At 46.7% G+C, this 14,420-nt stretch overlaps 1 protein-coding gene across 3 annotated transcripts in view; it reads left to right on the top strand.

Moving 5' to 3' along the window:
- LOC144094021 (glutamate-gated chloride channel-like) overlaps nucleotides 1–14,420 on the top strand; it is a 111,505-nt gene that overhangs the window by 72,571 nt on the left and 24,514 nt on the right. For all 3 annotated transcript variants that reach the window (XM_077627862.1, XM_077627864.1, XM_077627863.1), the window contains exons 2-3: nucleotides 3,978–4,198; nucleotides 11,520–11,587. In XM_077627862.1, the coding sequence (XP_077483988.1) occupies nucleotides 3,978–4,198; nucleotides 11,520–11,587 (289 nt within the window). The remainder of the gene's footprint in view (nucleotides 1–3,977; nucleotides 4,199–11,519; nucleotides 11,588–14,420) is intronic.

Raw genomic sequence — 14,420 nt, 5'->3', positions numbered from 1 at the left:
AAATTTTTACAGAGAATGTTATTTGCATGGAGTTGTCCTTACTGTGTCTTTCAGTGCGCAAATGGCTTACCAATTAATCCCAAGTCGAAGCCTTGTTAAGTATTTTACTCCTGGTGTTGCTTCATCCTGCAGTCCTATATAATACGCCCCTAGGGGCCTTTTGAGGATATAGTCAATTAGAAAAGGACAATTCTAATCTAAGATTCCCTCATGTGGGCCTTAGTTTCTCTAATGTAATGCTCGTCGACTCAGACACAATCACGATGTAAAGCGCAGCGAGCAATTACGATAACAAGGAACACATGAACACACTTCAAGCGCTGAGTCGCAACTTGAAGTTTTCGGAAGAGAATCTAATGTTTACGTTACGTCCGTTTATCGCATTTGAATAATGCTTCTTCACATTTCATTTGTTGCGTTATGTAATGCTCATTGCAGTCTGTTTCCTATACTTTCCGCCTGGACTCGCAGAGGGTCAGTGTTGAACGTGCAGGAATCCCATTTCCACCTGTCTAGGGTAGATTTTTTGCGTATTTTTTTAAGTTAATTCCTATTCCAAAACACACCTTAATTGTAACTTTATTGCATTTTACGTTGATGAAACTTTCTGACACCTGGTACATAGCCAGTCCTCTGTGACACTATTTGCTAGCGCATTCAATTAAGTAGCGTTGTTAATAAGTGAGCAGTACCAGTACGCTGTCATATATAATTTATGAAACAACTTTTAAAGCGTGCCTTTATACGCTGCGAATCCGCGAACTCTGTGAAAATACGGCAAAGTTTCTGTAACATAGCGTTTTAGCTAACCGTTAGTGTACACCGCTGCTGTGTACCGCTACCGTGAGCTGCATACGCCAGTGGTCTGGGTAACGCTATGCAAAATACGCTCCAATTTCCCACATACCGCTTTCTGAGCGATCACGGAATATGCGACCGCCGCGTATACTCAAAACTTTTGGGTTTATGTTGAGAAAACCCCCCGTTTCTCCTAAGCTCCCAATGCACAGAACAGTTCGCATCCGTCGTCTGACGAGGCGCAGATGCCGAGCCTGGGATGTAACCCATAATCTGAACCTCAGCGGCAGAGTCCACTACTGCACAGCGTTATGTCAGCGATAAACCATCGTTACTGACCTCGTGAATAACCGAAAAAAGTGGATAAAAAAATGTGCAACAAAGGCATGTCACTATAGCCCGGCCGTTAGGGACGATCAATTCGTATTCATCAATGTCAGGACAGCCTTTATCTTGCAAATATGTCCCGCTCGTCGCAACAGCGCGCGCGCATCTCGCTAACCCTATATGCTGTCACGCTGACAGCTCGGCGCTTAGCTCTTCTACCCCCTAAAAGTTGCACACGTGCCTTCGAGAGCAGTGTGTTGTCCCCGGGGACAGTCTAGGCTAGAAGGCCGGACCCCTCCGTCCTATATACTCGCTTCATCATCTCGTCAGCAGCGCCTCCTGCCGGATACGCGGCGCTTCGGGCGCTGCTCTGCAGTCAATCTCATATACGTCGGGAAGCACTTACAGCGGCGTGCCCTGCAAATCGAATGAGCGTTCCCATGGCCGCTGCTGCTGTCGTGGCCCCGTGGAGGACGCCCGACGCCTCGCGATATTCGATGCAATCTGGAGACGCCTATTCACTTACTCCCGTCTGTCCTTTTCATGGCCTCTGCGGGTTGGCTCGAAAGTAGGACGCGACCAGCACAGGAATACGAATCCCCGGAGGCATGCACGTGGAGCGATGTGGTCCATGCGTGAAGGGAGCGCCTATGCACGCTCAAGGGACAGTAAAGGGCCCCAGCTTGTCTTCCTTATGGTTTTGAAATGTATGCACTGAAGTCCTTGAAAGCTTTCTTCGGAAATGTTGTTTCTTTCCTCACGGAAGCGTAAAGAACGCCACCTCCTCCAATGGCCTTCACTTTGTTAGTGTCTTTTGCGACAGATTATACGTCGGTTTTACGTGAAACTATGAAATTTCGCTTGGCTGACTGAAAGAAGCGTTTGCGCAGAGACGCGCTGGAAAAAATTTCTCCCGTTAACTATAATAAATACTCCGGGCGACTTTTGTTATGAGAAAAAAAAAAAAGACATACTCTACGGAGAATTTCTCCAAGCAGAACTAAAGCTTCCTGGATATCGTCAAGGAGGACAATGGAATCGACCGTCCTCGCATAATTAGGCGAAGAATTTTTTAATTAAAAGTGCGCCTCATTCACTGCAGTCCCTCGGTTCACCAGGAATGCAAGATGTCGGATGGATGTTCTGCCAAAGACTGCAAAAAACGGAATTAGAAAAAAAAAAGAGGCGGTTCATAAAGCCTTCCCTTTCTTTTTGTTCGTTTTTTTAAATTGCGAAATCATTCCGATCCGCTCATTTTCGGTGGCTCTTTCATGTGAAGCAGAGATAAATTGTGGCGCTTTCGCTATTAGTTCCACATGACGCGCGTCAGTTGAAACTTCGTGCTATCTAGAGAAAAATGCAGGACGATTTATAGTACGATAAAGGCGAAAAGCCACATCTTTCCTAGGGAAGGAACAACGTCAATATTGCGGCAGGCAATTGTTTTTTTCATCGCTTAACTTCCAACCGGCTTAACCGCGTGGTGGTGATTACACCTCTCAGCTGCTACTCAGGGGTACTTGCCGGTGAGGCGCATTACATCTGCCGGTCGGCGACCAAGGCGTAAGGATTGCCGTCATTAGTGCTGCAATGCCAGTAATTACAACATATCTGCTAAAAATAAGAGGCGATACTAAGTCCCGTTCCAAAAACGTCAGGCTTCCCGCATGTGTTCCCAGGAAAAGATTTCCGACGACTGAGGCTACATATTAGCCAAGTAATTATATCAACATCAAAGAGACAACATTCAGGCGTAGTACACGCACTGAAATATGAGATATGACGTAGACGGTGGTGGTGACCGCCAATTTTTGTTTTGCGTTATGACTGAATACGTGAGCGACTATATTTACTGATAATGAGAAAGCGCTTGAGGTTTCTGTTACTTTGATCTGCATCTTATTCCACATTTTTGCCTGCTATGCAAATTTTGCATGAGACCTCTGCGCCAGATGCACGGAGCGCCGGCTCATGCTGCGCTGTTCTGAAATCAAGACTCCCTACTCTCTCTGCCACAGCACATCAGGTTCTACGTATATTTCTTCCTCGCTCGACTATAGTGACACCTATCGAAGAAAACGGCCTTCTCAGCAACCTTTTTTTGTTCTGAGAACGAAGGCTGGCAGGCTGTTCTGCCGCCTTTGGCCGCTGTCCTCACCCCGGTTCCAGAGGTTAATCGTGCAAAAAATAACTGCATATTTTGCGCGCGCTTCGCTCCAGAGAAAATGAAACATTTTTATTGCAAAAAAAAGAAGAAAAATAAAAAGCCTTAAAGTGAAAGTATGGTCTGAAAGGGACCAGAGCATTGGTGAAGAGGCCATGAATGTCTGGCACCCTGCGGGTTCGGTTGCTCCCTTAACACTCATGGCCAATACCTCGGAGAACTGGCCCATGCGTTTTGTTCACAGCTCTTAGGACCGGAGTATTGAATGCTTTTGTTCAATGTCACCGTATATGTTCTGTTCCTTGCACTTTCTTTGTTTCTGCCTCTCACCTTACCTTCGCAGAAAATATCGGCATATGACAGCAGGCAACAAGAAATTAGGGTAAATAACTTTATGAAGTTCATATGTGGTAATGAAATCAAATGAGCTTAAATAAAGTTTTTGGTGCTCATTAATTCCGATATTTCCGGCGGCATGTGACGATAGACTCTGTGCAGCCTGCCACCATTGGGAAGACAACAGTTTGCATCCTTCCTTCTAGTGGCTTTTGGATCGACCTGAGTAAATAACAAGTTATGTGCGTGCAGTTGAGAGGAATAAGTGGTAGCAGCTGCGCCGTTCGGCGGCCATCGGGCGACTCCCCGAGGAGTCTCACTGTCTTTTTCTCGTTTCCCTTGCTTGTCGCAGTAGCAGCGGAGCCACGGGTGTTCCCGGCGGCGGCGGCAGCAGCGAGGTGTACCTGAGCAGCGTGGAGCGCGAGGGGGACTCCCCTACGGCGATGAGCGACGCGCCGGCAACGTCGGCTGAGGCGGAAGGAGGGGCCCAGGCCGGACCCACGCCCCGGCTCGCCTTCCTCGACAAGATGCTCGAGCAGTACGACAAGCGGGCCTGGCCCACGTACGGACTCGGTGAGCAACTGTGGACGCCGCCGTGTGGCGCTGCCAGCGCTTGTCTGGCGCGAAGAGTTAAGTGCTGAGCCAAGGCTGAACGTGCGGAGTTCAACAGCTCTGACTGAAGAATGGAAATTTTACAAAAATTGAGAGCCATCTATTAAAGGCCGAGGCAGGCGGAAATAAAAGATGGGTAACGAGAATTTTCAAGTACATGTAGCCTGGCTTGGCTCTATGGGATTTAACTTCCCAAAGCAACTAAGGCTATGAGGGGCGCCATAGTGAAGGGCTCCGAATAATTTCGACCACCTGGAGTTCTTCAGCGTGCACTGACATCGCACAGTAGACGAGCCTAAAGCAGTTCGCCGCCACCGAAATGCGATCACCGCGGCCGGGATCGAACCAGCGTCTCTCATATCAGCAGCCGAGCATCACACAGAGTTGTACGCAATTGATTACTTGTAATCGATTACTTGTAATTAATTACATACATTCTTGAGTAATATTGTAATCAACTGATTACTTTTTAAACTGTAACGTTTCGGGCAATTCAGTGATTGTTTTTCTGTAATCGATTACCATTAATCAATTACGTGAATAAAAAAAAGCACTACCGGGGCTAAGCGTCCAGGACGATGTAAATGCGTCAAATAGTTGGGCCGCGCACGAAGCTGCGCGTGGCTGCCTGACGTGTTGCGCTTTCCGCAGTATTCGTTCGTGGTGTATTTTGCGTCATCTGTGGATGTTTCTTGCCCGGCTTATTCGTTGTATAAAAGAAAAACTGCTTTTTCCTTGAACTGTCAGAAACGTCGCAAAAATTACGTGGATCGGATCAGTAGGAATACTTACAAAAAGGCGCTTACTATCAAGGAGTTCATTTAGCCTCATAGGGACAATTTTTATACATACAACAATTGCCCATGCACATTATATATTACACAATCAAGCGATGAACCTATATTTGTCCTTGCAGTCGTTGCTTACTAACAGCAGACACCATAGTTCTACAGAGCAAAAAACAAGAAAATCGATATAAAACTGGCTGATAACCTAGAATAAACAAAAAATAAAATGTTATTGCCAATTCACAATCGTATATCTCTTATTCGGTCTGCGTCAAAAGAGAAAAAGGAAAAAGGCGAAATCAAGGAACCAGTGTAGACAGCTATAACCATTCGTAGTAAAGCAGCGTTTGCCAAGTTTGCTCCTGATAAGTTTGCTCCTGCCTTTCGTGTTCTTGGTGACATGCTTCTAAAAGCGTGATTGGTGCTTTCGATCACCAAACATTGCACAGACTTTGCCAAGCTTGTACGGTTCAGAGAAAACCCCGTTGATGTGACATCTATTTGCGATCTTCTTAATATTGTGCGACAGCCTCTGCAAATACGGAATAATGTGGCTGCTCGCTTCGTGCTTCGCTTTCCTGGCTCTTTTTGTGGTTTTGCAGAGTAGGCTTTCACATATACTGCAAATAAATTCGTTTAGATAAACAGCACTAATTAGGTGAGCCACTTGGTCATCGAAGCTTTGACTCAACAAGCACGGGAAAGATTTATTGAGAGCTTCCTGAACATTAGTGCTAGCTACAGCCCGTTTTACTCGCTTAGAATAAACGCGATCGAAAGGCAGTGCACTTTTCTTGGACCTCGGGTGGTACGCGACCAGCACACACGTGACCCAGAGAGCTTAACGAGGAGATCTAAAAACGACATCGAGCTGTCACCAGAAAACTCACAAGTGAACTTCAGTCCACCTGGCTATGTGATGTAGATACGCGGGATTTCATTAGTGGTAGTAGCCAGGATGTCAGGTTGCAGCTCTTGTAAGAATGCAGTATAGGTAATCATCTGCGCCGTGGTACACCTTTCTCACATATAGGCCAATAAGGCTTTCCTTAATTCTTCCGTCAATCGCTCAAAGGTATATCTCGCACAGCACTGGAGCAACTGAGGAACCTATACACATTCCGGGCTTCTGTACAGTCATGCGCAAAAGTGGTATACAACACGCAGCCGGCGGCGGAACTCGGGAAAACTGCGTCGAAAGGCCATCTACTGACAGCGAAAGGGGTCAAGATAGCTCGAGTGAGACCCATCTTGTCTGCAGGCGTGTCAGTTGGCTCCTTTCGGTGTGTCGCGCTACTGTTCGGTGAAATGCCGAGCGTTGCCGCTGCAAAACCGTACCTGTTAACGTTGAAGTAAAGCTGGACGCCACAGACATGGCCTTTTGTTCGGCGACTTAGCGTCACGCGAACGACCATTACGCTAGCGATGTCGCAGCGCGGCCAGAGCCGGCCATGCGCCGGTTGCCTTGTCGTATTTCGACCATGCAGTGAAAACAAAACTATGACAAAAAGAAAAACGCCACGCACGCGACTTTTATTGCGTCGGAGCATTTAGGCGAGAAGGAGCGCGACGCATCGAGTCAAGCTAACTGACATTCTTGTCGATAAAATGAGGCAACGGCACGATTGTCTCGATCCCATATAGCTGCTGCTAAATGGCATTGCAATGCAGTTTTCCCGAGCTCCGCCACCGGCTGCGTGTTGTAAACCACTTTTTCTCACGACTGTACATAAAACTGTTCACCGAAGCTGGTCGCTGTGTATTCTAGATAGAATTAAAGTGCACACATAAACTGACCGGAACGAAGCGCGACGCTTCATAGAGTACGTAGAAACTAGGCATCGAAGCATTACGCTACTAGGCGCTGATGCGCAAACTGTTTTTACTGTATAACACCGCCTTACCCTCCAGCACTTTCATTGAAAGTGCTCAGGGTAGTGGCTGATTTCTTCACAAAGAAACTTTGCAAAATCAGCGACGACAATTTTGAAAACAACTCCTGTTGAAGTTTGACAACGCGTAAAAAAAATACCAAAGAAGCCGCACTAGTTTATTGCAGTTTGAATGAGTTTGTCATTTCAATAAAGTTGAAAGAAAAGTAACGCAATAGTAATCGATTACTGTTCTGTAATTATTCAGCTACTTTTCAGGAGTGGCAGTTGACCACTATAATCAGTTACTTTTCAGATGAAGTAATTGTAATTGTAATCGGTTACTTATTTTTTGTAACGTGAAGACTGGCACCACAACCAGTGAGCCACTACGGCGGCTAAGGTACACGTAGCGTTGCGGTGCATATTCCACGCGTGGCTAAGTATTAAATACAACAGAAAAGGAGAAAGGTAGCTAAAATCAAAATCAAACCGAAGAGATGGCACAAACAGAGGATGGTTAAGTACGACACTGATATAACTAATTAGCTGCGCATGGTACCGTATATTCCCTGTTCTGTCTCTTCCTTGTGCATCCTATTTTCTGCTGGCTTTTCAGTTTAAGCAGGAAAAATGAACGTTCCCAGAAATGTAACCCGTCTGCAGTAGAGAGGAATAAGTGCTTTGTACTAGGAAGGGTGAAAAAGAATCGAAAGTGTTTAAAAATGCAATCGAGTAAAACATTCTGATAAGGAGATGTTAAATCGATACCATGTCTGTAGAAGAGATTAAGTGAAAAGTCCTTTTTCGATGCCTTCCAGAGAAAGAGTGCTCTTCGCACCATGCTTGATGAAATTAGAAGCATGGTATTGAATACGTTTTATGGTTTAAGGGCGTTTAACGTCCCATAGCGACTCAGGCTATGAGGGACGCCGTAGTGAAGGGCTCCGGTCGCAAAACAATTTTTTACAGGTTAACCGCAATAAAGCACTGTAGATTACGATCAGCTGACTGTATTTCATCGTCTAGCTTGCAGCAATGTGCATTCGTTGGCGTGCAGGGAGACAGAAGTGGCGTTGACACACATGTCGCCTCTCGCTTTGATAAAAAAGGCTTCCGATATTTCCTGAGCTAATCTATCTTTGCTGCCATCTTGGAAAGAATTATTTTGCAACTTCAATCCTTCAACATCCCCTCCTCACCTCCCATCCCTCCCCCCGTTTTCTTGGCCTTTTCGTTCTGTGATCATAGATGCGCATGCGCTCACGGTCGTATTTCTTTTGTGTTCAACGAACATACGTGTCAATAAACATAGTTGAAGTCAGCGCCCGTCCTGCCTTTCTGACATCTGAGCTAGTTGGTTTTTCATTTTCAAAAATGATATAAAGCGCACTTAGGACAACAGACAAGGGAGACCAAACAACACAAGCGCTTGTATTGTTTGGTCTCCCTTGTCTGTTGTCCTAAGTGCGCTTTATATAATTTTTGAAAACATATATGTAGCGCTGTTTAATTTCAAGAAAAGAAAAAACGCTTCACCAACTAGCCCTGCAACGTGTTTTATCAGGTAATGACAGCGCTGGCAGATATCAGGAAACAGGTCAATCGTGCTAACTGTTTTTCTGGCCAGCTGAACTCTAATAGCTAACTTTGAACTGTTACGGTTAGGCGCCTGGTTATTAGTGGCTCTAATCAGATATTTCATGTTGACATTTAGAATTAGCCACATCAGTTGAATATATCTAAAACACGAATACTCTCGCCTCTGAGGCGCAACGATTTTAGGCCATCCCGCTCGTCATTCACATGTTTCTCAAGCGGCCACGCCCACAAGTACACGTCACACGTAGACGCACCTATCATGTGGCGTTCTCAGTCCGGCTCGGGCCGCTGCTCGGTGCGCCCACTTGCCCGGGCAGGAATTAACAGATGTTGTAACATGCGCACAGCCGAGTCACGCGTACTGGAGGACGCGATGGCATTTGAAATTCTAAAACTAATTCGGCAATAACTAACCGCCGGCTACAAACTTCTAACCACATCGAGGCGCCTTACTGTAATGGTTAAAGATGAGCTACTAGAGCTTAGTCAACTATCATATTAGTTAACATTATTACTGGATATTCGATGTGCGCTGCCACTGGTGTCGTTATGCCACAAAATTCGTCTTTATGCTTTCGAAAGCCCATGCCCATCATAAATTGCTGCCCGGCTTCGCTGAAACGCCCGATACATTTTGCTGGTGGCCGTGCTGCGGGGGGGAGGGGGGGGGGGGGGGGGGGGCAGAGCACTTTTTCCTCATTTCCCCCTAGCGTGCGTACTATCGGCGAGTTACGAACGATCGAACTGGCTGAATGGCATCGCTCAGTTAACTTATCACTACCAAGAAACTCACCGAATAAATACGTGCCGTAAAATGAAAGAACAGTGGAAATCAGCAGCCCTGTGGTAGCTATGAGAAACTGAATGCCCCTGGTTGGCATGCCACTTAGAGATTCACTTTAAAATGACATCTCCATCATGTTCCAGCGGTACACTAATAATTCTAATCTATCCTATGTTCCTGAGCGTGGCTGTAAGTAAAAGCGTTCTATGTCTAGCAAATATACGCATCAAATTCGAGCCACGAGGGGAAATTAGGACAGCGCCTCACGATATCGATCATCGCGCTTAATGGCGGAAAATAAAAACGCGTTCAGCTTCCATCGCCACGTCTGCTCAAACAACGGCTCTTCTTCGTGGCGGCTTTTGGACTCCGCTATCATGCACTATTCATGGCATAGAAGTGTTTCGCGACATTTTATTTTCCTTGTGGTCGTTCTGCGATGGTGCAAAGATTTCAGCTCTCTACTTGCTTCATTTCGCGAAACCTCCTCGTCTGGACGTGGTTTTTTTGTACTTCGCAACGCAAAGCAAGGTAGCTAGAGAGCGTTTCTTCATTGTTTCCGTCTCTGTCAGAATAAAGTGAAAGGCAACAGAGCTGCCTTCAGAGTGATATTCTATCTAAAAAATCTCAGACAAATTGAGTCAGGCAAACCTTTCCAATTCTCTTTGGACGATTAGGAAGATGAGCTAAGGCGAGCTTGTCAATAAGGAACCGTTATAATCTGCTGTCTGCTCTACTTGTGTAAATTCTGGTCTGTTTTGTCGTCGTTCCTTCAACGCCAAAAAGAAAAAAAACCCTCGTCCACAGTAGCATCCTGCGTCCAGAAGGCGAACAAAATAAACGCACCGGAGACGCGCGTCGATTTCATGGCAATGTCTCACTCATATTTTCAGTTTAAAGTGCATATGCAGAACGATATGCAGGGAGAATTGCACGAATAACACGAAGGGGATACCGTGTTAAACATTTTCACTGAAAAGACTGCCACTAAATAACACTAGAAAACGCATTCGTTAAGTGTGTTTTAATATGTCTGCTAGCTTTATGGCTGTGTCCGCCGTGCGCGCAGATTGGTTTGCGCGGAGATGAGAATACCCAGCACAGGCCTGAAGATAGTTTATGTTTATAGAGGTTTAACGTCCCAAAGCGACTCAGGCTTTGAGGGGCGCCGTAGTGGAGGGCTCCGGGAATTTTGACCACCTGGGGTTTTTTAATGTGCGCTGACATCGCACAGTACACGGTCCTCTAGAATTCTGCCTCCATCGAAATGCAGCCGCCGCGTCTGGGATCGAACCCGCGTCTTTCGGGTCAGCAACCGAGCGCCATAACCACTGATCCACCACGGCAACACTCACAGGTCTAAAAAAGAAAATGCTAGGAAAGAGATCAACGTCTCACAATGTGTATTCGTTGCTGTTTGACGCCCGCCCCCGAATGACAGCATGCGCTGTTAAAACTCGTCGGCAAATATTACAGCCACTCTGCGAAAAAGTAGGCAATGAATTCTAATCTTATACGGGTTGACAGCTGCAGATAGCATATAAAAATGCTCAACCTCAGTAATTGCTTTCCAAGTGCGAACTTCACTCGGCTAATCGAGTGTTTCCTGCTGTCTACCAAACCCAGGGTGCGCAACTTCCTGCTTCGTTATCGATTTCGTTTTGCGGGCGAGCGGCTGCTAGAGTCATTCGTCGCGCTTTTCATTTACCGTGGCTCAGGCAGTGACGATGGCCGACGTATCACGCGACGCAATTACCTAGCTCGCTTCTGCCGACGAAAGCTCGCCGGGTCGGGCTCAAACTTTTGGGGCGCCATCAATCGACCTGGAAGAATTCTGGTACCTACTGCGCTTTGCCTTTTCTATGTTGGTGTCTTTAAACTCATGAGATGCCATGGCAGAAGAGGGCAGAGGGAAAGAACAGCTTGCGGTTTTTGCCGGCCATTTGTTAAACGCCCACACCAGCGATGACGTAGTCTCCCTCTCCGCTCTATACCCTTGCCTCCGCAGAAAGATGGATTTTCTGTTGAAAATAATGGCCGTCGCGTCGTGACCTTAACCCGCGACTACAGCTCTGAGAAATTGTTTTCGCTACGGAAATAAAATTCTGCTTGTTTCTGGCGCATCTGTTGGCAAATAAAATGAAAACAGAAGTATTGTGGAGCTCATAAGCCTTGTTTTTTAGTGTTTACAGTGTCCGTCTCATCTCACCTTTTCTCTGTTTTGGTCTTCCTTTCAGGCCAGCCGACGTACGTCAAAGTCAACATCTATGTCAACAGCATAGGACCGGTCAACGCCAACAACATGGTGAGCTATATTCAAGAAAGTGCCACACGCCCGAGCAGATGCGAGAAAAAAAAGGGCGATGTCAGTCCCATACGTGTGCCTGTGATCTTCTGTAGCTTGCATCAGGCAAGAAAGGCATGAAATTACAAGTAGTAAGTGCGCAGTAAATCTCGTTAATCCGAGCTCACGTAATTCGACCTGCCGTTATATTTTTTGAAGCGATATTTATTGACTTGGAGAATAAAGGGGATTATTAATGATTGTTGAGCGAAAAGGATGATTAAATTAATGAAAAAAGGCTGGCCCATCTAATGACGTCGAGGAGTGAGCGATGCTGCGGTCCTTGCGTCCAAGCTCTTTATGACGAAGGATTGTTCGGCAAGGGGCCCGCTGCCGCCAGGTGCCGAATTCTGGTCGGCTTAAGCGGGGGGGTGTACCAACAGAGTGAACATTATTCAATAACCCCCCAATTCTCCACCCTTCAGCAAAGTCAGAACAGCCTGCTTGTTGGAACCGAGAGGCCAGCGGGTGGGCCTAAAACGTCTGGAGCTTTTTTACTCGCTTGCATTTTCGCTACGATAAAAATTATGTCGAAAGCAACGCTGGCAATCTTTCTGTGGTTATCTGACAGCAATTAAAAAAAGCTAAAAAGGTACATGGCTTGTTTTACTTAATGCTGGCACGTTTTACTCTGCGCTGCTTTTTACCTTGTGTAAGGCGGACAATTTTCGTTTCATCCCTCGGGTGTGGTTATTTTGAAAGTTTTCTTTTTCTTTTGGTCGGAGACTGAAGAAACATTATTCAAGCTGTTTGTTCTAATTTATGCATATTGGCTACCGACGGTGAGTCTAGTCACAGGCTGTGTTCGACAGACTCCGATTACGACATTGATGATAAATGAGCCTTTTGTGCGCAATACACGCCCAAAATACGTTGATCACGCCTGAAGGTCTGCTTTCCAGCAACTATCTGTGTCTCCTTTGCCGAACCCAGAATAACAGCCAGTCCTTTAACGACGCTTTCTGGGAGAGATCTGCCCCTTTAAGCGCAACTCTCACATTCAGTTTTGGCAACCTGACCGCAGCTAACTCCCTGGTGGAATTTGGGGTATCCCTTGAGTGCTGCATCGTGGCGTAGGTGCTCACATGACCACATAATCACGTTGCTACGTAGTTGCAGTCGTCGTCGGGACCACCCCGTGGACGCTTGATGGACACGACGGCTATTACTGCTGTGGGAAGCCGGGAAACCGTCGCTTTAACAGCCAGCGCCGTAAAGTAAAACCTCGCGTCCGTTCTGTGTTGCAACAAGGTAAATAAAAAAATTGCGCAATTTTTTTTTAATATTACGCTCCGAGGCACGCTCTGGTAGAGGACTTCGAATTATTTTCGACAGCGTTCGAATGGATCCCTAAGAGGCTTCGAAGTGCAGGTGCGTGCGAGAAGGTTTTCGAGTTCACTTGTATCGAAGTACGGCCACAACAGCCGGTATCAAATGCAAAGACACGTGGTTACTACACCATATATTGCCGCAACTACTGAGCCTCGAAGGCGGGAAAATGTATTTTTTTTTAATAAGCAAAGCAAGTTGAGCTAGTTGGTGTTATTCCGTTGCTTAAAAGCAGCGCAAAAGACAAAAGACAAAAAGAAGAAATGCCCAGGACCAGCATTGATGCCGTGCATTTGTACGTCGTCTTTTGGACACCTTTTAAGCAATGGCTTTTTTTCTTCTTTTGCGTGGTGTTAAACTGAAACAGAACATTCTAAATTTTCGCTTTCGTGTGCAATGCACCGCACTTCCAAACCGGCGCATGCTCTCCTAAGACAACCCTAGCGCTCGCCGGCAACGTCTCCATCAGTACTGCATATCCAAGTAACGTCGAGTCGTTTGAAGTTTGTCTCAGATACAGAGCAAGTTTCCGCTTCCGAAACCAATTTCGCGGAGAGGCACGTCCACGCAAACGCCGCTGCTGTTCGGGCACGACGATAGGACGCGCGCTGCGCAGCGTGTTCTCGAACTGTCGGAGAAGTGAGTCGGCCAGGTGTGTGTTCGAAGCTATCTTCCCTGCCGCTACGAGCTTGGGTGTTCCGCGGTCACCGGCTGGCTTTATTGGTGTGACGCCAGCAAACAGGCAGCCGCGAAGCCGGCGAATCTTGCCGTCCGGCCCGAGCCTGTCGCAAAGATAGTGCCACCGGCCGCTTCGCACGCCGGAAGAACGAAAAGAGACAAGGCCTCGGCGCGACGTGAGCGCCATTTAAATCGGTGACGGTTTCTAGCAGCGCGGCCGCTCCATCGGTAGTCGGCGGGCACTCAGTTGTTGCAGCTCGGTTGCACGCGGCCATCCCGTGTTGCATTGCGTACCACAGGGGTGTTACTCCAGTTTCCGGTTTTGTTCTTTTTCTTCATCTCACCGAGAAGCTCTACTGCTCGCCCGCGAAGGGTACAGAACAACTTTTCCAGCACCTCGAGTTTCAACACTACAAGCTTGCCTACGAACTGCGCAATCTCGCTATACTTCTCCAAGTATGCGTGACTGTTTGTTTGCTTTATTCAAATTCTTTCTCCTCTTGCAATAAAAGTGCGAAAGAGACGGGGCTGAAATCTTGAAGGCTTCGTTAGGCTGTCAGCGCCGCACGGAAATGCGATTTTTGTCATTTCTGTTTCGCTTTTCTAACTAGCGAATTACCGCAGTCGTGGACACAGAAATAGGTAGGTGTTCCACCGCCTCTCTTTCTTCTTTCTTTTTTTCTTCGGATGTGACGTGGTTGTGCTGTTACTGAGGTTAACTCCAAGTTTTCTTTTTCTTCCACAGTAAAAATTTGTCAGTCGGTTTTTCGTGGCTATTTTGATGTTT

The sequence above is a fragment of the Amblyomma americanum genome, chromosome 6, assembly GCF_052857255.1.
Source record: "Amblyomma americanum isolate KBUSLIRL-KWMA chromosome 6, ASM5285725v1, whole genome shotgun sequence".
Lineage (NCBI taxonomy): Eukaryota > Metazoa > Arthropoda > Arachnida > Ixodida > Ixodidae > Amblyomma > Amblyomma americanum.
This window is presented reverse-complemented; position numbering and strand designations above follow the sequence as displayed.